This window comes from Amphiura filiformis, chromosome 3, assembly GCF_039555335.1.
Source record: "Amphiura filiformis chromosome 3, Afil_fr2py, whole genome shotgun sequence".
NCBI classification, from domain to species: domain Eukaryota; kingdom Metazoa; phylum Echinodermata; class Ophiuroidea; order Amphilepidida; family Amphiuridae; genus Amphiura; species Amphiura filiformis.
The window spans coordinates 40,631,917-40,658,561 of NC_092630.1; the positions used below are offsets into that span (position 1 = coordinate 40,631,917).

General features: G+C 37.4%; 1 protein-coding gene across 2 annotated transcripts in view; it reads left to right on the plus strand.

The window, feature by feature from the left end:
- The first annotated feature begins 17,872 nt into the window (after window positions 1–17,872).
- Window positions 17,873–26,645, plus strand: part of LOC140148515 (muskelin-like) — a 30,564-nt gene continuing 21,791 nt past the window's right edge. For both annotated transcript variants that reach the window (XR_011858490.1, XM_072170500.1), the window contains exons 1-5: window positions 17,873–18,240; window positions 24,170–24,239; window positions 24,869–25,011; window positions 25,337–25,425; window positions 26,212–26,321. Coding sequence is in view for 1 of the 2 variants with exons in the window: in XM_072170500.1 (XP_072026601.1) it covers window positions 18,089–18,240; window positions 24,170–24,239; window positions 24,869–25,011; window positions 25,337–25,425; window positions 26,212–26,321 (564 nt within the window). In the remaining variant the exon portion in view is untranslated. The remainder of the gene's footprint in view (window positions 18,241–24,169; window positions 24,240–24,868; window positions 25,012–25,336; window positions 25,426–26,211; window positions 26,322–26,645) is intronic.

Sequence of the window (26,645 nt, forward strand, 5' to 3'; positions counted from 1 at the left end):
CCCTTTGGAGCACTGGCTGGCGCATGCTCCCTATTCCGAAGATCATTGTGGAAACTCGAGGACCAGTTCACTTGATCATCAGAATGGGGTCACTCCTGCTCAAGTATGAACCCCCTGCCCCCTTCCCCAGCTTAAGTTTTGTCTTTGAGCAGGCACCCTTTGGAGCACTGGCTGGCGATGCTCCCTATTCCGAAGATCATTGCGAAACTCGAGGGCCAGTTCACTTGATCATCAGAATGGGGTCACTCCTGCTCAAGTATGAACCCCCCTTCCCCCAGCGTAAGTTTTGTCTTTGAGCAGGCACCCTTTGGAGCACTGGCTGGCACATGCTCCCTATTCCAAAGATCATTGCGGAAACTTGAGGGCCAGTTTACTTGATCATCAGAATGGGGTCACTCCTGCTCAAGTATGAACCCCCGTCCCCCCCGCCCCTACCCCAGCGTAAGTTTTGTCTTTGAGCAGGCACCTTTGGAGCACTGGCTGGCGATGCTCCCTATTCCAAAGATCATTATGGAAACTCGAGGGCCAGTTCACTTGATCATCAGAATGGGGTCACTCCTGCTCAAGTTAACCCCCCCATGACGTGGCGCCATAGGAGTACGCCCCATCAATTTGAACATTTAGAAAATCAAATAGGAAAATGGCCAAAAAACGGCCTGTGTCCCCCCCCCCACCATCATACCCGATGTGCCCACCCCCAGTCATTCAGCATCTATCAAAGCAAAAATCTGCTAGCGCTTTGAATGATGGGATAGGAATAGGAAAGGTCTAAATTTGCTTCTTCCCCCCCCCCCCGACTCATAGTCGGCACAGAATGAGAATCTATCCTAGCATTCAATTAGTATATACTAGGCCAGTTATCGACTGTCGAATGTATCGATAGTCGAAACATTCATAGACTTCCGAGATGTTTGTACACTCAATGGTAGTATCGATACACAAACGATATGGCACACATGCTTAGATTAACCCAGATTAGTGAAATTACCGTCTCCCATTTCATGAATTCCCCGGCCCAATTCCAAACTGAGCCATCATGTCGACCCCTCCAGAAGATCCCCAAATTGAATTTGAAATCGCTGAGTTTCAATCCAAACGTGTTAAACGAAGTGATGTGTGGAATCATTGTGGTTTTCTGAGAGAGGGAGGGGTTGTAAATAAAGCGATAACCGTATGCAAAATTTGTAAAACGAAAATGCCCTACACGGGAAATACAACTACCATGAGATGCCACCTCGACCGTCACCATTATGATGTTGATACTAATTTGAGGGCGCTCTGAGCTGCCTGCACGAAATTTCTGTTCGTCCTGCACATTCTGTTGATAAATTCGTCCTTTTCGCTCAACCATCATCGTGTTTTTAGTGTACTATCACCGCTTTAGTAATTGGACATCTCCGTTGACTGTTGATGAACTTTGTGTTGTATTCTGACTCTTATTTTTGCATCTGGTAAGGGTAATTCAGTAAGATTAAAATTACACACACACACAACTAAGGCTGCCGAATTTTGCACCGATTGAACTATTTACATTTATACGAGATGTGCATCGCTAAGTACACATCCCAACAACTCCTCAAGCTAAACCCTGCTAATAATAGCACCAAGACTTCATTGCCTCCAGAACAATGGACCAATATAAAATCCTTGGGTATAGCTAGAACCAGAAGGAGAGGCTGTCGTGCAGGTAGAAATAAACAAAGACAAATCCGTACCATTATTTCAGATAGACTCTCATCATGTACTGGTACTATATACTCAGAGAGTGACCCTCGTCCCTATCATCATCATGCTATTGCTGCTGAAAGATCACAAATTTTGACTCGCATCCCTAAGGCACCTCCAGTGTCCACCCCCGTGGCCACCAACAGTACTAATGACTCAAATCCAAAGTCATCCTTTCTGCCACGATTTTTTCTATCCAATGCGTGGTCAGTCATGAACAAGATGGATGAGCTAGCCGAGTTGTTAAATAACAATCAGACTGACGTAGCTGTTATTACTGAATCCTGGGTAAAACCAGATTCAGCACCTGAAGAGTATGCCTTGGAGAAATACAATGCTTTTAGTAAGTGCCGTCAAGATACAAAGGGAGGCGGTGTGCTGTTTTATGTCAAAGATAATATCAAAGCTGAACCAATGGAAGAAATATCTGTTCCCTCAGAACTTGAAGTTATGTGGATCAAGCTGGAGCATCCAAACATGCCGAGAGCAGCGCCATACATCGCCGTTGCTGCAGTTTATATCCCTAAGGGCATAGACTCTCCCAACCACGATCTTCTGGTGAACCATTTGATAGCAGCTGTTGATCAAATAAGAACTGGCAAATCGCAAGCTGCCATCATGATTCTAGGTGACTTTAATCGATCTAACATCAAGCCCCTATGCTCGGGTAATCAGCTGAAGCAGATTGTCACTAAACCCACCAGAGGTAATGCCATCCTTGATCTTGTCATAACCAATGTGGAGAGCCTTTATTGCGAACCAATTCACTTTGCTCCCATTGGCCGTAGTGACCATCAATGCATCAGCTTAGTACCCAAGCACTCCAAACCGTTGAACACGTTGAAATACAAGACTCTTCAACCAATAACTGATTCTAAAATGTGTGAGTTTGGTAGATGGATTCAAATACAATCCTGGTCAGATGTTCACAATGCTCCTGATGTCCAATCCAAGGCTGATGCCTTCTATCACACTCTGAATGAGGGTATTGACTCGTCTTTTCCAACAAAGACTGTCCGACTGCACTCCACTGATAAGCCCTGGATGACGGACAGAGTCAAGAATCTTATTCAGAGAAGGCAGAAAGCATTTGCCTCGGGGACAAATGTATATTTAATAAACTGCGGAATCAAGTCATATATGAAATCAAGAAAGCTAAACATAGTCATAATATAAATAAAGTCAAGTATCTGCAAAAGACTGAACCTGGTAAATGGCACAAAGAAATAAGATCATTTGCCAACATGAATAAATCGAACCCCACTATCCATGTGCCGGGTGTAGACCCTGTTGATCATGTTGCTGTTTCTAATGCTATCAACAAACAGCTGGCGAGTTTTTCCCAAGTTCAACAGCCCCTCAATTGTGAAGAATTGCCTGCCTACCTCCCGAGTAAAGATCCTCCCCCTCAATTCCAGCCATGGGAGATCTATGGTGACTTGAAGAAGGTGTCGGTTTCAAAGCGGGTGGCCCTGATAACATCCCTCAGAAGGTTTTAAAAGAATTTGCTTACTGAGCTTAGCTCACCTGTCACAGACATCATAAACACTTCTCTTCAAGAAGGTGTTGTGCCATCACAGTGGAAACAAGCAAATGTCATCCCGCTTCCGAAGACGACACCCCTTCAATTGACAAATTAAGACCAGTGTCACTTACATCAAACTTGGCCAAAATAGCTGAAGGCAAGGTTTCCAAATTTGTTGTTGATTCTATTCAATCCCAGGTCGATGAGAGGCAATATGGCAACCAGAAAGGTATGTCGACTACCCACTGCTTGATAGATGTTTACCACCAGTTGGTCTCGGAGGCTGAGAAATCTGGTACAATCAGTACGTTGGTACTAACAGATTTCTCAAAAGCCTTCGATGTCATCGACCACAGCATTGCTGTTTCAAATCTCCTGAGCATGGGTGTGTCACCATCTATTGTGCAGTGGGTGGCCGACTTCATTTCTGGTAGGCAACAAAGAGTTAAGTATAAAATAGTCTGTCTGAATGGGAAACTTTATTGGGAGGGGTTCCACAAGGTACAATCTTGGCCCCAATAATATTTTTAAGTATTATCAACAGTGCCCAAGAGAATGACAAGAAATCGGACATCCACGTATGGAAATATGTCGACGACCTGACCATAGGTGAAAGCAGGGGCCATGGGAAACCTAGTAAGATCCAGAAAAGCCTGGACTCGTTGCACCAATGGACTGTTGATAATCAGATGATGCTCAATCCTACAAAATGTCAGGTCATGCAAGTCCATTTTGGTAGAAAACCTGCTCCCAACGTGGAAGTCCGTATTTCTAGTCAGAATCTTGTGGTTGTTGATAAGGTCAAACTACTTGGAGTTATCATTGATAAGGATTTGAAGTGGGAGGGTCAGGTAAATACAATGTACACTAAGGCCAACAGAAAGCTGTTCATGCTCAGAAAACTGAAAGGAGCCGGGCTTGACAAAGAAGATCTCCTTACCGCTTACAAAGGTTATGTCCGCCCATGTCTAGAGTATGCTGCACCACTCTGGAGTGCTGGCCTCACTCAGCAGCAGGTGAACCACCTTGAGAAGATTCAGAAGCGTGTATGCCGTTGCATCCTTTCATCAGATTATACAACCTACTCATCTGATGCATTGGAAGTCCTCAACCTTCAATCTCTTGTGGACCGCAGAATTCATATCTGCAAGGAATTTGCTATCAAAGCTAGCAGCTCTGAAAGATTTTCAAGGTGGTTCCCCTGCTTTAAGTTCAGATCAAGTATGCAACTCCGAAAACAAGCAAAATTCAAACCATACCGATTCAAAACTGACCGATTCAAGAACAGCCCACTGCCCTATCTTACCAGTCTTTTAAATGAACTCCCCTCCTATACTTCCTAAATTACTTATTTTTGTTGTGCTAGCTGTTTGCATTATTTTCATCCGTGTCCTTTAACTTTTATTAAAGTGCAGTTTAATAGCTTGTATATTCTCAGTGAAAACCTTTCACTAAAACAGTGTGCAATATTCATGTATCATTATAAAATTCAATCAATATGAAAGTGTTTTTTTGTGCAATAATTGAGCTCCCTACCAGTGCACTACTCTTACCTCTTTGACTTTTTATGAATTTGATTTTAATTGTGTTTTTATAATTCCTTTTTCTTTTAAATATGTTTTTTTTGATGTAGTAATATATTACTTTGAAATTGTACATAGATATATATTTTTATGTTGTATTAATCAATGTGTAAGTTTTGATGTTTATAAATTGTAAATTGTGTCGCAATTCAGTGTTTTAATACTGCTATGACATTTAATAAAATATACCTGAAATATATAACTTCATCTCAAGGTTCTGCTCCTAATGCTGCTACAACTACAGGTATGTTCCATTTTCAGTTGTTTATATTAATTTATTATTTTCCTCACCTCCGTCCTCCGTAATTTCATAAACAAAATTAACAAATCAATCATAAACTTATCAACGCCGTTCAATGCATGTCTCACTAAAACTTTCTATCGTCATGTGTTCGCATTGCCATTGATTGACAAGGCAGCATCATTATCATGCTAAAGAGTAGGCGGTCATTCAACAGCTAACTGACACTTGCGCAAGACCTTGTGTTAATGCTCGCATTGAGCAGCTATCAGAATAATTCGTGTGTGGTGAATGCGCACAGTAATAGCTCCTTCATGTAGCCGTGACACGTGGCGCTGTAGGGCGGAAAGCACGCAGCCTTGTTTTCTTAGACTTAGCACAAGGCGGGTTTGGTGCATTTGTCCGGATTAAATTATTTAAAATTTAAAATTGTTATTTCTAAACACGTATTGTCTAGTGACTTCTAGTCTATAGGCCCGATACATTTTCAATATTTTGCACGCTCAGATTAATGAGATTATTCAAATAAATACAATGAAATAAAAATAATCAATTAACATGATTACATGAATAAAAATGAAAGTAGCCACTATAGCCAACAGAAAAACACAAAAGATGGATGAATTTAATGAAATGATTATGACTATACTTGTGGAAAAAAAAATATTGTAGGCCTAATTGGCTAGGCTGCTTTCGTAAATTGATGTCTCTGGGGAAGAGAATTTAGGTGGCTGGCATTTTCGTCAGAAGGGGGTGGGTCCCAAATTAGGCCCTACTAGGGGTCATATATTTTTGCAAATAAAAATATGGGGGGGTGATAAAACTCATAAAATTTTTGATGACCAAAATAAAATATAGGGAGGCAGAAGACGACCAATACAATACAATTTAGCATGTTTAAGGTGTAGGGGGGGGGGGTGTCAGAAAATTGCTGTTGCCGAAATGGGTGGGGGTCGCTATTTTATTGACGCTGACTTTTTGTAAATTTGGGTCCCCCTCTTCCGAAGAAAATGTCAACCCCCTTAACTTGAAATTCTGATTTTAAAATAAAATTATATTAGGCCTAATATTCAACCTTTTGAAATTGAATAAATAGCTGATTATCGTATAAAATATGATCAAATAATTGAAATCAAATCAAGGTTACCCCATACTTTTCTTTTCTTACTTCTATTAGGTCCAGCTATACTTACAGCGCCAATGAAACGTTTGAGGCAATTATCAATCATCCCCCCTCCAAAATATGGCTACAAGAGTCCACGACATCAGAAGATCACAAAGGCAATTGCTGAGTACTGTGTTCTTGACATTAGGCCCCTATCGACAATGGAATCAAGAGGTTTTCGGCGTATGGTTGACGTATTGGATCCTCGATACCAACCAGTTTCTCGAGCAAACCTGCTGGAGCAGTATGTCCGCCCTTTGTATCAAGACTGCAAGAGGAAAGTGATGGATGATATCAGTCAAGCAGAACGGCATGCCTTCACCACAGATGCGTGGACATCGATGGCTACTGAAGGCTATATCACAACCACATGCCATTATATCGATCCCCACACGATGACGCTTCAAGAGAGAGTATTAGACACCAAGAGAGTCACCGAGTCGCATACTGCAGAAAATCTCGCAGCCGAGATGAAGTCTGAAGCTAAAAGTTGGAACTTGAAAGACCCTGTCGCTGTAAGTGACAATGCAGCCAACATAATGGGCGCTTGCGATAAAGCAGCATATCCCCATTTTGGCTGTTTTGCACATACGCTTAATCTAGCGGTTAACCGTGCGCTGGAAGTCCCCGAGGTCAGCAAGCTTGTGGGAAAATGCCGCAAAGTGGTTGCGTTCTTCAAAATGTCGGACCAGAAGACATCCCAGCTGAAAACTGCTGAAGCCACATTGGAGTTAGAGGAGCTTGTCTTGATACAGGACGTCGCTACCTGCTGGAACTCTGCTCTAGCAATGTGCCGCAGAATTCTGAAAGTTTTTCCGGCAATCGCGAGCGTCCTCCTTAGCCGCAACGCAACACATCTCATTCTAAGTGGAGAGGAATTAAATGGTCTCGGAGAGTTGGTGACTCTCCTTACACCATTTGAGACCGCCACACTCAAAGTCAGCGCCAGCAAGAAACCCACCGCTGGGCTTATTTTGCCACTGATCGCCCAATTTAAGAAACGCGACCTATTTCGAACGAGAAAGACTCAACATGATGCAAAAAGCAAAGCTAGCAATTAGAACAGATTTGGACAAACGATACACTGATGAAAGCCAGCAGCGTCTTCTTGGATTTTTTTCTTTCCTAGATCCAAGATTTAAATCGCTCAGCTGGCTTTCCAGTGATGACAAGAAGCAAATCAAGATTGATCTTAAAGAAGAGGCCTTGGCCATTGCATCAGAGTCTGCCAGTTCTTCTGATCCTGTGGAGCCGCAACCTTCTAGTACTGATCCAGTGGAGTCGCCTCTCGGTGAGGAATCAATGGAACTGGGTGAAAAGTCCACTGCCACAGCCGTGCCAGCCGCGCCAGTTCCAGCTCCGTCATCAGATTCATTCTTTGATGCAGATATTATTGGCAGTGATCAGGCCCCTGTCGGCGTTGACTTGGTCACAAAGATCGATATGGAATTCACTAGGTATTCCCAGGAACCAAGTGCACCGGAAGGAGATCATCCCATTACTTGGTGGCGTGAGAGGATGGCAAGCTACAAAATTCTTCCTCTACTGGTCAAACGCTATCTTATGATACCGGCAACTAGTGTACCCAGCGAACGTGTTTTCAGCACTGCAGGTGCCATTGTCTCTAAGAAGCGAAGTTCTCTTCATTGGGACTCGGTGAATATGCTGATCTTCCTCCATGAGAATTATCCGAAATATAGTACGGATCTGGTGGTCTAGGAAAGCGAGAATACCGAACTGTAATGTTGGACATTATTTTGAACATTGGATTATTGAATGAAGGGTCAAATAGTTTAGAACTCCCATTTTTTGAACATCGTAGGCCTATTATGAGCTGATTGGGCTTTGTTGAATATTTGCTATTTTGCGAACACCAAAGTTATCATTCTAAAGTACCGTATTTTGGGTATAATTATTTTTATTGAAGTTTAATGATTAATACAAAAGTTGACTGAAGTCTGAACTGAAGTATTCAAGTATTTACTTACCTACCTATTTCTTCTTGACCTTAAATGAGAAAAGCACCTTTAGCGTGTTTACAGAGCTTTGTTGACAATTTTTAAAAGTTACGAAGAGAAACCAAAATGAAGATGACAGAAAGAAAATATAGAAAAAAATTACAAATTTAACAAGAATGTTTAACTTGTTCAAGTAAGATAAGTTTATTGATAGTTGATTTACTAAACAAAACAATGTTAAAAACAAATATATTCAGAAGCCGGGCCATGATTAAGTTAACATGATTAAAATTCATATCGCTGCTATAGATTATTTTCGCTGGCCAAGATCAGTTTCATTTTGAAGTTGAACAAATACCTTTCTGACTTGAATCAAGTCTAACAGCACCGCCCAGGCCACGAGCGTGCATTGGCATGTTTTGGGATTGACCTTGATATGTAAATAAGTCCCTGTTGTTGCGATAGCTCAATTGGATCGTAAATTCATGCATGGTGCACATCGTAGCTGAATTTATTGGGGATCAGCAGATGCCAGGAAAGCCCCAAACTATTTTTAGAGCATTGCCGGACGACGCTGATTTTGCAATTTGTTGATCACTTTTTTATTTGTTTGTTCAGGGAGAATTGCAGCTGTTTGGCTTAATTAAAAGCTTCAAATGAATCCCATGAGGTAATGTACACATTCAAAAGACATTGTAAACAAGTATATAGAGTGCGAAGTTACTTTGCACGGTGGCGTTGGTTGTACTAATAAACATTGAAGAAACGTAAATTGCATCTTGAAAATGTGTCAATATGTCGATACTGTATCGATACGTCGCATAATTTGCTTCCGCTATATCGACTACAGAAAACTCTGTCGATAACACCACTAGTATATACGCAAACCACGCCGGGTTAGACATGTTCACTCACTGGCAAAAGTCGCCGAATTCGTACTACACGAAGTCTAGTTCGCAAGGCAAACTATGACATTTTCGCTATTGGTGATGCCCTCTCTAAGTTTGCACTGAAGTGCCACCTCAGTTTTGGTGCGCCGACTTGGATCATGTGCTAATGAATTAATTTATTTTGGATAAGTAATGGAGTATTTATTAAAATTTCAAGCATAAGAGTTTAGGTAAGAAGTACAGGAAGCTGTGTAATTAATTATATGACAAACGTGCAACTATTTAAGCTACAGGAGCCTTGTATTTTTTAGTACAAACTCTAATTGAAATCATGCAATTGCGTTGCACTAGCTTTTTGTATACACTTCTTCCCATACCGTTGTGCAGAGCTACTACGGTATGGGTTCCCTGTACTACACAAAGTCCCCAGTTCACTCACTTTTTGCGCAAGGCATCCATCTAATCTCATCAAACCAAACATTTCTATGACTATGTACAAAAAACTACCTTTATTCACCGTGTGCTCCATTTAACTTGCCGCTCAACTCCGTTATTTAGATATTTGGAGAGTAATTTCCGAAAAAAATTATATCGAAATCGTCACTTTCAAACCCAGTAGAAAGTCGCCAAAAATTTGCCGCGACCATGTGCGAATCATCTGACCTCTTCCGGGTTATGATCAAGTTAAACCTTTTGACTTGACCTTGTTACAAGCTTTGGAACTGTTATTATTTATCTTTTATTTTCTTTATTTTAAAATAAGTGGTCGCAACCTACATCAAGCCATTTTGACAAGGAGCATGCATTTAATTATTTTACTACTATATGTTTGATTTTATACATAAGTAATGGTACAATTAGGTTCTATGTTTATTCATCATTATAGATGATATGATCAATTCAAAGTCAGAAAGTAGCAAAGGGTAGTCATTAAAGGTTATTTTTAAAGAGAAAATCCAAAATATAAATAAAATAATTAAATATTTTGCAATTCTCTACTTTGGACGCGGGCGGGAAACAGGAAACTAAGAATCAATTGTAATTGGCCTTAACATGTTTAATTAATGACTTTTAAGCCAGTTCCAATAATCGAAACTCCCGGCTCCGACCGGGAGTTCCAACAGGTGCTGTGTATGTGTTTGTATGTGTTTAATGTGCATTCACATACACACTTAGCCGTCGGTTCGAAGAAATCGTTGCTCCAAAAATGATTGCAAATTACACATTTGGTCGCATGTCATAAGTTGGGTACAATTTCCATTACATGGTCAAAAATGACAAAAAATGAATTTTTTGATATGTTGTATATATTGACAACCTCTAACAATTAACACCACTTTTAACCTTAGCACATGCTTAATTTTTGAGATAATGCTTAATTACTAATTAATTAATACACAGGCGTCTATGTAAATCTCAATTTTCAAATGCATTTTTCTCAAATCGGACCTCAATTACAAAAATGACTGTAAATTTTTTATTTTATGCAAGAATGTCATCAGATTTGGAGGATATGTTCTCAATACATTAATGCTTGAAATGAACTATTTAAAATAATTGTATGTATGTTAATTACATTGTGGAGGTCAATGACCTTTTTACGAGTAATTAGCGAGATGGTTATTCTATTGTTGAGGAAATGAATATCAAGAAGAGAAATGTACATTGGCATATTGTTAAAAATACTGAAATTCAACTAGGGTTTCATTGAAAATGAAAAAAAAGGAACATATAACCCTTTAAGGTGGTACTACACCCCTTGATAAATTTGTGCATATTTTTGCATTTTCTCAAAAAATAATATCACACTGGTAACAAAAGTTTATGTATATTATAGGGGTAAGGAATCCAGTTACTACACTGGAATGTCAGTGACTCAAGACAAGCGGTACGTTATTTATGATAAGAAAAGAGGTACCGCTAGAATGTACATTTTGTACCTCATTTCTTAACATAATAATGAACCCCTTGTCTTGAATCACTGAAATTTCAGTGAAGTAATTGGATTCTGTGCCCCTATAATATACATATAACTTTTGTTACCAGTGTGTAGTTACTTATTTGAGAAAAATGCAAAATTAGTCACAAAATTTATCACAGGGTGTAGTACCACCTTAAATAGTTAGTAATTGTTTTAGGTGTACAAATTCAACATTCAAAGCTTTCAATACATCATATCCTCACTAGATTTGAAAAAGTAACCAGTAGTTTTGACATGCTGACATGTGAATTTTCACATAGGCCCTATTGCACACTCCCGCATCCGCCTGCTCCACATCCGCCTGCTCCTCCACCCCTGGCATTTTTCATTTCAACTGATGTGATTTTTTTACTGAATAATATATAATTATATGCTTCAATAGACTGAAAGAGTATAAAATTAGGCTTAAAATGAGGTATCAACACCACTGCTGTAGGATATGGGGTTACGGAAAGCCAATCAAATTTGTATCACAATTTTCAGAAAAGTGTAATCCCTCCACCCTTTTTGCATACCCAACTTATGACATGCGACCATTTGTAATCATTTTTCACCACAAAATATATGAAAACACAGGTGAGCAATGTATGAATATATGGAGAGGTGAAACAGGTTATTAATTATTGTCAATATAAATATTTTGCGACATTTATAATGAAAATAATTAACACTCTAGCCACCCTATGGCACCTTCTACAACTTGAGAACAAGTCCTCAAACGTTCGAAATTTGTAGTTACTACAACTGCTTTTAAGCTTACCTATTTATAGCTGCTCGGTCATCAGAATGTGATAAAACACCAAATTGGAAAGTTTCACCGATTCGGGCGTTCTTTTCTCTAGACTACGAGGCTTGCTTAACATACATTATAAATCAGGATTATAAATTATAGTTGCTATAATTGATTGCAATGAATAAACAAAACGAAAACTTGCGAAACAACAGCGTGCACACATGTTTTTACACGAAGTGAACGTTATTTTTTTAACATTCATTTAAAAAAGGCTTGGGCGGTATACATAGTATATAGCTGCTAGGGCCTCATAGGGAGTTCCAACGCACTGCAGGGTCTATTGTTCAATTGTGTCCAATTTGAGCGCTGACATATTGGAAAATGTTGCCAATCAATATTCATGAGGGTGTACATTCAACGTCCAATTTTCGAAATTGGGTGACTTGTGCTTGGCAGGTGCGAAGACAGCGAAGTACATCCCCGAGTACATCTGACTGGGCGTCATTACGTAGGGGCCTAACGCATAAAAGGCATTGACATCATCGAATGGCTGCCTATAGACAAGCGGCTAGGGGACGCAGGGTAACCTTGTCAATCAATAATCAAATACTTCATCTATTGTGTCCAATATTTAATCCGATAAGTGATCGATGTATATCGATAAAAATAGGATCAAGATCATGAAATTAAGCTATGGCGCCGCGCTTTAATACTTTACGAGGTGATTCAGCCAGGTATACCTGGATTCAGCACTCATGCAATATTATTTTTGTTATCATGGTTATTATTTTTGTTATTATTTATATATTGTGTTATTCAATTTTGAATTTATATGTTCAATTATCCCAGTTTTCGACATCATTCGCAAAAGGTTAGAAAAGGTTGCCAGAAAATGTTTAAATGTCGGGTTATATAAAGGGGATATAAAGGGAATAAAACTTTTTCATTACATTCAAAAACATTTTTTTGATAACTAACGGCATATAGGCCTATTCTCAAACATATCATTCATATTTGGCAAAAAATGTTTGCAGAAAATATTTTTCAATAACATTTTGAAAACATTTAAAAAATATTTTTGTAGTGTGTTTACATACAAAACGTTTTGAAATGTTTTCATGACCTTTATTTAACCCGACATTTAATGTTATTAAAACGTTTTTACCAAAACCAAAACCCAAAAATATAGGCCTAACCTGTTTAAAACGTTTTAAAAACGTTACTTGGTAATTTTATAATTATTATAAATGGTCAATGATTTAACATTATTATTATTATTTATAACATTGTGATGATTTTTCATTATTATTATAAAATGTCTAACTTTTGTGTTGATTTGCAAAATAAAACAAAGAAAAGCAATTATTTAGTAGTAATCAACCATTAAACAATCAATTCTAGCATTAATTTTAGGCCTACGATGCAAGATTCTGGCCATACTTCAGTAAAAGGTAAGACAAAATACGCTTTTATAAGCTTTTATAACATGTTTGTTTTAACTAGTGCTTTATAGTGGAAAACGTAAAATCACGGAATCGTACAATTTGTAACACGGATTTTAAATTTTGTAACACGGAGAAATCGTGGCTAGTGCTGTTGGTGTTAGGCCTATGTGGGGGTGTATTTAGTGTCTATAGTAATTATTATTAGGCCTATACCATAGTGCAGTTATACTGCACAGCAAACATGATTCGACCTTTGCAGTACTTAAACCTGATTAACAGGAAATTACTCAAGCAAAATCAATCGATAAAGTCTAGCCCAGCCCGCGCCCATCCTCCACATTGAATGGTGGACTGCACTTATGCCCAAATATGGCACTTGCCAATCAATAATCACGCACTTGAAATCCCCTGGCTCGCTTCACTGACCAAAGTTATGGACAGATATCAGTGGAGTTGTTTTTGCTGTTATTTGTTACTTAGGGACCAATCGTTATTTACGGCGGGGGATGGGCGTTTTGGAAAAATATCAACAAAAATTTCGCGTCCCCCCCGTGCGTCCGGTCAAAATTTTCGCGTTCCCCTTGTTTTCCCAATTTTCTCCATTTAAAATTTAACAAACCCCCTCCCTGGTTCAACTAAAATTTCAGGTTCCCCCTAAAGACCCCAAAAAATTTCGTGTTCCCCCTAAATTTTCCCATTCCCCCCACTCTGTCATAAATAACGATCGCTCCCTTAGGAGGTACGAACATTTGCATATGCCCCACCTACTCAGTTTTTAGCCTACATGTAATATATACATTATTCCTGATTGACAGCAAGTACAAAAAATATCCGTCAAGAGCTTTAATGACCTTCTGAAGAGAGAAGTCCACAAGTGAGTTATAGTCACTAAAAGTTGCATTCGATTTACTAAAACACCAAAGTGCGAATATTTCAAAATATCTAAATTAGCTAAAAATTTAGGACATGTTACAAATCTATATTTTCTAGAATTTCAGAGAGTACAAACAATATTGGCCGGTTATTTTACACACAGTGACGTTAACTAGGCAATGCCCTATATCTACAACATACACTGTTTGTAGAGGTCACGCGCCATGATGGTGAGAGCATAGGAAAATGAACAGAAACTACAGTATGCATTTATTAATCATTCCTTTATTTTCCTTTCTCTGTACTTATTCTTTTTCCTTGCTGAAGTATCACTCCCTCTCCTCTTGTCATGGGGGCACTTTCCCCCCTGCCCCCCCCCGGCTACGCTACTGCCGAAATGGTGTGTTTTGCTAGTTGATGGGCCAGTTCCAGGCATCAAGAATGATCATCCATGAAAACACCTGAAAAGTTTGAAAAAGCCTCAAAAAGCGCGTGAAATGAGGCTAAAAAGACCAAAAACGGGTGCCGAAATTAAAAGAAAGTGCGGAAATTTGGACCACAAAAAAGCAGGAAATCCTGCGAAAGCAGGAAAATTCTCATGCCTGCAGTTCGTGTGATCGCGAAGCGCAAAATTGTGCAATTTTACCCTATTTGGGTCCACATACTGCAGTTACTGTCCGTTTTCCTATACACAATACACAGTGCTCTTTCCCATTGACGCGTGACCTCTACAAATAGCCCTACGTTAAAAGTATGGGGATATGACTAGTTAACGTCGCTGTGTGAAAAATAACCGGCCAATATTAAAAGTACTCTTCTAATGTTCTAGAAAATATAGTTTTTTAACATGTCCTAAATTTATAGCTAATTTAGATGTTTGGAAATATTCGTACTTTGGTGTTTTAGTTAATGTTATAGGTAATAGTACATTGCCTAGTTAACGTCGCTGTGTGAAAAATAACCGGCCAATATTAAAAGTACTCTTCTAAAATTCTAGACAATATAGTTTTGTAACATGTCCTAAATTTTTAGCTAATTTAGGTGTTTGGAGAGGGTCGCACTTTTGTGTTTTAGGAAGGATATGTAAACGACAGATAACACCAAAAATATGAAGAAATTATTTCCAAACCGTGTTAAGTCAACAATCATTATGTTGCTAATTTTCAAGAATGCTGGTTTACAAAAAGCAGGCAATTGTCTCATTTCGTGAATTACAAAGGTACACATACCATTGTTTCCTTTCGTTTCCTTTATAATCGGTTACCCAACTGAAGCTATAATACCAGCTTTATTGCGATATCGCACATGAAAACAGACACTTGTGCACAACCAGAGAAGATCCGATTTAGTCAGTTGAGCTGTTTCAATGAGTGTTATCTTGGTTTAATAGCTTTTAATGGGGTTAAGTCCTGCAAAGGTCGAGATGAATTCTACTGTAGACATGACTGCATCATGAAAACACGATACTTTTCGATGTGCTAAAAAAGTTGCATAGGGCAATTATTGCTTTTTCCTATTTTAGGGGGATGTCCCCCATGGAAAAATTAAGGGGTGGAAACGTGTACCCCAGTTCTCCAAGCTTCCTCTGCCTATGATTGTAATGCAACATGATTTAATTGTATATATTTAGTGATAATAAATTAATAATCTGTACTGCATGAAACATTGTAAAAATTGTCAACACTAAAGAAGAACATAGATATTTTGATTTAAACTTTTGATCCAAACACAAGGAATTAATTCCTACCTCGGAATTTGTTTCATTTCATTTGTTGTCAGATCAAAAGTTTAAATCAAAATCATGATTTATACCAACACAGATGAACTTTCATGAAGAACAACAAAGATATTGTACCTTTTAGTGCTGACACAAACCTCAAAACTAAGTTACAGACAACAAGACAATTTTTAACACTGCATACTTTTATATATTTGACTATAGATAGACTTATCAAAATACATAGAGGACTTGATCAAATACCCTTATCTGGAATGAACTTTTGTTCTGGTTTTACTGGAACATTTGCGCGCATAGCGCGTGAAAAAAATTTCAGGCTATTTTATATTTTTTTGCTTCAGGACTAATGTTGCTATAGTTTTTACACCCCACCCCTCTACGTGCCCAAAAACTGTTTAACCCCCCCTGTTCATACACCCAAAACTTTTCTAACCCCCCTATTAAGAACTCCTAAAATTTTATGACCTCCTACATATTTTCCAGCCCCCCTACCAAAATATTTATGAACACTCCCTAATATGAAATTGGTTAATTTTTTTCAAACCTGATTTTTTGTTGTTGCATATTTGTAATAATGTTTACACATGTCCCAGCTTGCACCTAAATGGAATCAGCCAAATTTGTTGTGTTTGTAGGTCAACAGAGCAAAGTTCGACATAAAGTCATAATTATTGTATTGTTTATTATATTGTTATAATTAACGTGTTGTTGGCCCTTCAAAAGGGGGGCCGGGGCAAATTTGTTTGGCATGTCGAAAGGAAGGAGTTTTTGGCAAAGTCAAAGAGGGGGAGGAGTTGGGAGATATTTGCAAACAAATTTGAGAATTCACCACCCTGGAGTATGCCTACACCTGGCAGTGCACAGCCCCTCAGCAATTTTCCAATTAGGCCCAGTATAGACACCCCCAATACACAAATTTGTCGGCAAAAATAGACTGTTGTCGTCAAAACCATGTGATTGTCGGCAAATGTATATAGTCAATGCTATGTGTGATTGTCGGCAAATTGCCAGAGTCATATAAAAGATTATTATGTTACGAAATTGTGCTGTTGTTACGTAATAGACCTATTGTTAATGTTATAGTAGTTTCAAAAAAAAAATAGTCGAAAACTTTTTTGACTTCTACCTCCCAAGCGCGCCAAGTGATGGTCAGAATTCAGTCGGCCATTACTGGGTCCCGTCTGCACCAAACTGGTGTTACTGCACAATTGGGTGGATTCAATCCGCTTAAAAATCGATGTTGAATTGTATTATGTTGTAAACTTTCATCATTCTTTTGTCTACGGTGTAACACGGGTGATGGAATGCAGTTTAATATCCCCGCCAAGGCCACATCATTTCACATTTTAGGTGGGATAGACCTAAGGGGGGGGGGGACCCAGCTATGGCTGCCATTGAGGCATAGGAATGCGTGAAAATGGATTCGTCTATTCGTGTTCGGGAAAAATGGTCTTTGGGTGATAGCGACGCTAGCTCAAGTCAATCAGTGGTACTTTCGGGCATTTAGGGAACATTCATTTTGGGTCAAAATTTTGATTTCGGTACGGTATGTCAAAACTGTTTTGACCCCCCCCCCCCCTCTCTGTCTGTATGTTAAACTTTTTCCTTTTGATTCCGATCCGGTCCATGATCGGGATGAAAAGGGCTTTGTGACAATGTGCGCGCAAAGATTTTGTATTTTACAACAATATTTTGGCCAATGAAATTGATGTTTAAAAAACAAAAAAACTTTTTTGATCCCCCCTTATGGGTGTCAAAACTTTCTTGCCCCCCTTTCTTGACCCCCTTTTTGCCCCCCCCCCCCCCTCTTTTTTGGAAGGTCGAAACTTTTGTGATCCCCTGGAATTTCCAGCCCCCGCCCCCACCAAGGTATTTATGAACGTTCCCTTAGATTTTTGCTCATAGCTAGTTTTTCCTCTGCACAAGAGGTAGGCGTTAACGATTTTGCCCAGGCCTACTAAAATTTTGTACACCAAGTCAACGGTGAATATTTGATCATGTGACCTTTACCGAGGTCATGTCAGGTCATTTGCGTCATTTCGGCTGTTTGAAAAATCGAAGCCGAAAGTAAACAGAAAATCAGAGGTTTTGCACTGATACCAACATCAATTTGTCTTTAAAACTTGTGACATTAAAGTTTAGAATGTTAGAAATACAGTGAGGTGATTTTTATTCGTGCAAATGCAAGAATCATCAAGAAAACGTGAAGTGAAAAACTGGTCTTTTGTCACATGGATTTCTTGAAGTTACGTCCCGTTGAATTGCGTTATAAGCTTACACTCAATAGAATGGCCGAATCGTCGGATGACAGCATACCATCACCACACAAACTTACATACAGCATTCACAAATGTTCAAGTTACTCAAATAATTATGTTCCAGAGTAAGTCTCACTTCTATCATTGTTATTTATTGTTAATTTAGGGATTCAATCATGGAACACCGTTCGCCTTGTTCATCACCGATTAACAACAATGCTTTTGCGTGGTTTACTTCGGCGGTAAACCATGCTCACGCGCCGGATGTGAGTTGTTAATCGGTGATGAACAACGCCAACGGTGAAACAATCCCTTTCAACAACGAAACAAGCTAAAGATACATGTCTAATTCACCATGAATCCATGATTCAATTCACATGATTCTTTCATTCGGAATGTCATTTGAAGATCAGTATTTCTCTGTTGATATCGGCAATAAAACTAAAGAATAAAGCGGTAATATTTAGCTGCTACTGCTAACATTTATTAAGAGAGTTCATGTTTACGCATACGTTCCAGACTTGCTCGAGAAACACTAGCCACGAATGCCTCGAGCAGACGAATGCTCGAGGCATTTGTGGCTAGTGTTTCTCGAGCAAGTTCCAGACATGACGAATTTTACGCGCTCATGCGTAACTCGTGCAAGCGCGTGTGTACACGCGTAAACCTTGCGTTCGCGTATACGCTACTGGACTGTGGTTCATCATGGATTAACAACAAATTGTCCATCCATGATCAGATTTTTGGCGATCTTTTCTTTTAGACCACCCGAGCTATATAAGGTTAAAATTACGAATTTATTAAATTAAACTTTCACATCAAGGTTAAACATGTTCTTAACTACACAAACATACCTTTTATTTCAGCGAACAAGCTTTATTTTGTTCCAAAATCCGTGTTTTTATCGCAATTTTTGACGTAAAAGAGCTGAATGGAAAACCGGTGATGTAAACTCCAAAACTTTCGCGTAGCAGGAGTGCTTGATGCACGCTCGTTTTGACGGTGATTTACGCTCGCGTATCAAGCATTTCCAAGCGCGTTTTGACAGTATTTACTGCATGACGCAATTTTGCATTTATTCAAGATGGCGAATTTCTCGAAAAACACGATGTATTTTTCCTTAAAAAATTCTCTCGTTTCTCAAATTCCTGCCACTTTCTACTCATCTGATCATCTTTTTATGTGACAGAAGTGATACTGATTTTATGAAGGTATGTTTCTTGCTTTTCCGGTATTTTTTAAATTGTTTTTTGAGACAAAAACTTCCAAGCAGAATAGCTGTTTTCACTTGTTTTCAAAAAGTTGTTTTAACCTTGTTTTTTACCCCATAATTTCCCTCATTTATCGAAGCCCTGCCCTCCTTCCAATACATGTACATTAAACCTTGACTTCAAAGTGTTTGGCAAGTGTTTAACCTTGATGCAAAAGTAAACCTTGATGCAAAAGTAATAATTTAGTCCCTATATAGCGAGGGTGGTCTAAAGGAAAAGATCGCCAGATTTTTGATTCTTGAAGTTGATTCTTGATACTGTATCATCCTTAAAAGCAAAACTTGCTGTCCCAGATGTTAAATGGTGCAGTGCGGTCCACGGTAGTTTACATGTATAATATATATCAAGAGGGCATCAAGGCAATTTCTCAAAAGTAGGTATGTTCATAAAATTTTGAAGTTCAATATTTTTAGCTGAAAGTTCTTTCATTTGAAAGAGAATCAAATTACCTAAACAATAAGGGGTCAATCATGTTTCTAGTGCATATACTTTTGAAGTTACAGACAAAAATAGTGTCACCAAATTGTCCAAAATTTTGTGTGTGAAATTGTGACAGCAGGCACATGTACAATGTACACTACTGTATGTGACCCCAGATGACCTCCTATTCTTTACTGTAAGAAAGCTGTTTTAGATGGTCTTGATTTGCACACAAATTGCTTTTTGGCGCTTTAACGAAAGGTCCACTTGGTGGAACATAGATTGCACTATGTGATAGCTTATGAATCCATTATTATGCCAGTACCAACATAAGTCAACATCACTTAGGTTTTGGTTGTCAAAATTAATTTTTAGTAATTTTTTCCATTGAGCCCCACAGTAAAGCCATTTTTGGACCGTACAGGCACATTCCACTTCCCTATGGACGAATAGCGCCACCTATTGTGTGTGATGTGAGCCTGGCTATCAAAAGGGCGACTTCAAAAAAAATGACTCCTTTCAGTTTCCACCCTATATTTGTAAATTGAAATGATTTTTAGAGCAGGTAATTATTCTTAAATATGAGTTATGATGCCCACCTTTCATTACCAGAATTTTTTTTCTATGGCTGCTTCAGAAAAAAAAAATGAGAATTTTTGATGCAAAAAATGGTCAGGAGGGTAACGTTTTTTGTGGACATTGAAATTCAACATGAAATTTCTGTAAGCTATAGCAAAAGTAAGACCTATTCAATTTGATTCCTGATATTTGTTCCAGTAATATGTACCCTTATATGTGTACATCCATATCAAAACGATGCACTTGTCGGCTGCTACATGTGTCTCATTTCATATAATAACTAGGAATAAATACCAGACTCATATCAAGTGTAGGTCACTTCATATCATCCCCAAGTCAAATTGTCTACTTAGGATGTTCTCTGTATTCCTGAACCATGTGACTTGGGATGATTTGAAGTGACCTTCCACTTTGGAGATGAGTCTAGTATTTATTCCTAGCCATTATGTGAAATGAGACATATGTAGCAGCCGACAAGTGCATCGTTTTGATATGAATGTACACATATTATAATTTTACCAAATATCTGTGTAATTTATCTTTTGTAAGTACCAAAAAAATGTGTCATCTACCAATGAAGTCAACATTTTCAAAAAGGGGGTCAAATTCTAATTTAGCAACAAAATCACTCAAGAAAGAATATTAATCAACAGCTGAAAATTCCAGTTTCCATATTTTGAATAGGTGTTCTGTTACCTTTCATTCAATGCTAAATTGATGTTTGTAAATTACATTTTCTTATTATAAATTTGAGTTCAAACTGTGTACCCTAAGAATGTCAGGAGTGTAACATTGAATTTTATCCTGGATTTTGACAATGTTATTGTTGATGAAATTGAGCAATCATATTTTTCTGTTGTTGTATCTAGTGCAAATAAACTAATAATGATGGAAACAGACATGCTATGTTACATGTGTCTGCTTCATTGTGCATTAAGTTGGTTGTCAGGAGTGTAACACCATTTTAAAGTTACACTCCTGACAACAAAACAACACCAATGCACAATTGTAAAGTGAAATTTATGGCAATATTATCAATAATATATCATGTAATCATATAAACTAAAGTACAAATAACCAACAAAAATAAAAATCATGGCAATGTTAATGTGTTCTGTTCAAAAACAGGGCTTCACCTTGCCTAAGTACCTACAGGCACTATGTTTAGCCACATATTTGTACTTTTTATAACTAATTTATGTATAATTAATATATTTATGATTGTCAGCATTACTTTAACATCCCTAACAGTTATTTTTTTAAACAATGTCAAATGTTTGTGATCATCAAGAGTTGCTAGTATTTACCACTCTTGGTGTGTCAGGAGGGTAACACAAAGTGAACAAAGTACGTTATGTGTCTTGGTGTTAAACTATCTTAGAAATGAATGAAGCATTAGCTCCACATTTTCAGAATGGTTAAAACAAGACTATGTTGACATTTTAAAGGCAAGTTTACATGGTGTTACTGATATTTGTTTTGAATTATCATTAAAATATTAAAAACTTGAGATAAATTCTTGCAGAAAAAAAAAAAAATTTCAAAGACACCCATAATAATTGTTGTAGAATGAGCTTTTCTATGTTTCATATATGTTGAACAATCTAAATACTTGATTTCTAAACAAGACAAGGATTTTGAGATCCACAGAATAGCAATTTCCTATCAAAGTTGGCATGTCAGGAGTGTAACACCATGTACAAATATGGTATTTATACATTTTGGATCCTGCAGTGCCTTGTCATGCATTATGCTATGAACTTGAAACTTTTGGAATAGTTTCTGACAGGTATTGTTTATAATGTAGGTATGTTAAACAGTTTAACTACAGTTAATTTTTTTGAGAATGAAAACTTCTGCCCCTCAAGTGAGTAAAAATCAGTGTTTTTAATATGAAAAATGATATTTTTTCAGTTTTTGATGGTAAAGATATACTTTAAAGGGCTTGTTTGTCTTTAAACATGTCACAGATTACCTCTAAATGTTACAGTAGTGTTGATAACCATTATTTTAGATACCTAAAAAACAAATAAAGTTTTATGTGACTTTTCTTACAAAGTGGGTATATTCTGTAGTACATGTGTCATAAAAAAATAAATAGATGCTTTCAGACTGTCCCCTCAATTGTTGCACAAACTTGAACATACTAACTTCAAAGTAGCACACAAAAATCACTTGGATAGCGAATTTGAATTTTCGGACAAAATGTCCCACTTTGGAGTCTTTTTTTTTAAGTCGCCCAAAAGCGAAAGAAACACACACAAACACAAATTTTGTGTACATAGCAGTTTTTGGCTAATTCATCATAATCAGGGTACATTGTACCCTTTCTTTTTCCTGGGGGAAATCGGAAATCTTTCCCCGGCAGGGGTGGAATTTCGAAAATTTTGACGCAAGTCGATTCGCGCAGTGACTCCCGTAAAATGCCTTCAGTCAACTTGATCAGCTCATTCACTCAGCAAACTTAATTACGTTCAAGTTCAACACCGGAATTCAACACTCGCCATGATGCCATCGCGAAAACACAACCAGCTTTCAACTCTGCTGATTTTTAACAAATTAATCAATACTACCGATTAATCAATAAAAGTTTCTAACCAATGCAGTGATTGGACATCTACCCACTCACAACATGATAATCAGCCAATCATGTTCTGGTTTCTTTATACATGTACATGACGGCACTGTGACCTGAATTGTGTGCTCACTTCCGGGTTCATGTTTACGACTGTCAAAATTGCACGCTGCTTTTTTCTGCATGGATTGTATTGCAGATCGCCATGGATTCTTTCAATTTTAGTAAAAGTAAAAAAATGGATATCTTGGCAAAATTTTAAAATTCGCTGCTGAACCTAAAATTCGTGATTATACCCAAAATTCGTGAATTTCGGCGTTTTTTGTGCAAAAAAGTTATAGACCCTAAATTACTTGTTATTGAAGGTTGGAACCAGAGAAATACTGCTACTACACTACACCTCGGGCGAATTTTGTGCGTATTTGTGCATTTTTCTCAAAAATTATAGCGTATTGGTGACAAGTAAGATAATATAGGGGCAAGGACTACAACTACTGCAATGGAAATTTTATTTCAGCACAGACAACAGTTGTGGAGTTACAGTCAAAAATGAGGGAAAACAAATATTTGATCAACTACTTGCCTTGAGTTGCTGAATTTCCAGTGCAGTAGTTGAAGTCCTTGCCCCTATATACATACATATATCTTACTTGTCACTAACGCGCTATAATTTTGGAGAAAAATGCAAAATTGGCATAAAATTGGCCAGGGGTGTAGTACTAGTACCACCTTAAAAAAAGTTGAAAATTTGTTTTCAAAGCTGCATAAAGTACATTTTAATTACTGTTGCTTCTATTGAACAGCCAGGCACATACTGAATTAACATGCATTGCTAGCTGTTCAATAGAAGCAAAAGTAATTAAAATGTATACACAACTTTATCCAGCTTTATTTCTCTGATTCCAACCTTCAGTAACAAGTAATTTAGGTTCTTTTTCCTTTTTTTTTCAATTTTAGTAAAAAAAACACAAAATTTGAAAAAAAAACCCAGCAATTGCATCCAAAAAGCGCAATTGCAGCCACGAATACCGCTATCACGTTTTCCTCTGGTGCTTGGTCTACAGCCGTTAACAGTCACTCTAATTAATGAACTGTAAAGTAAATGAATGAATGAAATCTTTCAGGATAATTGGCCATAAATGTTTTAAAAATAAATTCATAAACTACAGACATTTTTATTTAATATTTTGAACATTTGTTGATTCACAGAAATATTCTGGATGACCTTCCTCATGACCAGTCATCTAGGTGGTCATCAGACAGCAACTGTCCTCCTCAGGTAAGATCATAACATACACGTATAATGTACCGGTAATTTATTTCAAAGTTTTTAGGATATTTTTTATCAACATTTGCAGTGGAGCAGTGTGAAGAAAACACATGGTTCATATTATGGAAGGGCTTAAAGAATGCAGCTCTATATAAGTTCAACAGGTCTTGGAGTTTGTAATACCAATACCAGGAGCATGTATTTTATAAAATGGGCTCAAATTAAGCACTTTAACATGTAATGTTTTTCAGTTGCAATCAATCGACTTGTAAAATGTCTTTGAATATGTGAACAAAAATGGTATATATGTGAGACTGAACAACAAAACAAAATAATAATTTTAGAATAATTCAATTTATAACTATATTACAGTATAACAAGAAGAAATTTGGGTTAAGGCTAGTTCAAACACTTAATAAGCTTCCAGAAGCTGAGTCATCTACAGAATTAAATGCTTTTTCCCAATTTGTTTTGGCTCTGATGTATTACTGTTGCTATGTATTAATTTGGTGTTAGAAATTATCATTTGTATATGCATGATTCATTGTACATTCAAGCTAGATGTTAATAATGTATGTCAATCATAATCTGCTTATTTCTCTGATGTTAACTGATTTTCATGTTTTGTCTTGTTATAGTTTTTAATCCTTAAACTTGAGAAGTGTTCCCTTGTGGAAAGTATCACCTTTGGCAAGTATGAGAAGACGCATGTCTGCAACTTGAGAAAATTTATGGTATATGGTGGTCTCACAGAAGAAAATATGGTAGAGTTACTGTCAAGGTGAGTTACTACTGAAGTTGAAAACAAATTATACTTTTTCATATTTAATGGAATGGTTTTTTTATTGTTTTTTTCTATTGAAGGAGAATATAGAGCTTCTGTAAGCTGCGTAATTCCTCAATGGAGTCTTTCTATTAGACTAACTAATGAAAATCTGACACCAAGGATACACCCATTTTGTGCATCAGTTGTGATTGAAAAGATGCAGAAAATGATACACCTGTATCTGTAGGTGTTGGTGGGTGGGTAGGTGTGGCTGACCAGTGTGTTTGTGTGACAATCTTTTCTCAAATATAACCATGCAATTTTTATTTTTATTTTTCAGTGGCTTGAAGAATGATCATGTACCAGAAAAGTTCCCTCTGAAGTATGTAGTAAATGACCATGCAGTGCCTTTTAGATTCATTAAAATTGGTGAGTTACATTTTGCTTCTGTATTATATTTAATGTTTGTTTGTGGGACCTGAAAGCACATCAGACACACCAAATTGCATTCTGAATATGAGGAATGTCCTGATAATAGTGATATCGAATAATTTTTATTTTTTTAAATTTTTTATTTGTGAAATTTTATGGTAAATTATTAAAATTGATATTTTTGACATTTAACGGTCATCGAAGCAAAGTTATTAAATCCAGTGATATGAGTGTATGTAGCTGGAAGACAAAGCTGACCATCAACTGAAAATTGTGACCTTTCATATTTTTACCCCCAAAGACCTAAAACTTTGATTAAGAATGCAATTTGGTGTGTCTGATGTGCTCTCAGGTTTAACAAAAAATACTGTGCAAACGTCGCTATCCAAGCCCTTAAGTATGTCATGTTATGATTCTTTTCATCTCTGCTGGACAAGGAATTGATTGTGTAGTTCTTGATTAACCTGTTTCTGGCTCCAAATACAGTTTGTCATCATGATGTTAGCATAATATAATTTGAAAGTAGGAAGCAATAACACCGCATTATTATGTTTAAAAAATAAATGAACCCTTCATCTGATCAAATGTCTTATACTGGAAATATGAATTAAATACAACTCTTTGGAAAGTTGTCATCATGTTTTGCATTAAAATATTTTGGCATTTTAGTGAAAACAATCATTAGTTCTCCATACTCTTTACAATCTTCATCCCCAAAAATTGAAAATATTTAGCTAGGTCCAAAAAGCTTTTTTCACACATTTCGTTTGTTCTTGAATACAGTGCCTATTCTCTCACATGGTCCAAGTTTTAACTTCAGTATATGGTATCTACAACTAATGGGGACAGATGATACAGAGATTGTACAACCAGCATTACTTAGATATAATAGGGTAAGTTGACACATTTGGGCATATTTTGTGAACAATGACTTTGATCAAGATTGTTGGAGCACTTTTTTTTACATTGTAGTATGGTACTCATAATAATTTCCTGTGGCCGTTGATCAATGTTGTTATCGTGATAATTTGGCACTGCTGTCAAGAATCACACGACATTGATTGGTAGAAAGGGGGTGTAGATAGGGACAGGAGGTGCGTAACTAGGGACAAAACTGACCACCAGAATGCTTCACTTTTGTCCCTATTCATGTGTTCTTGTTTCAGGGGTGTGAAATCTCCTCTATTAAGCTGAATTCCTCTTTTTTGGAAATTTGT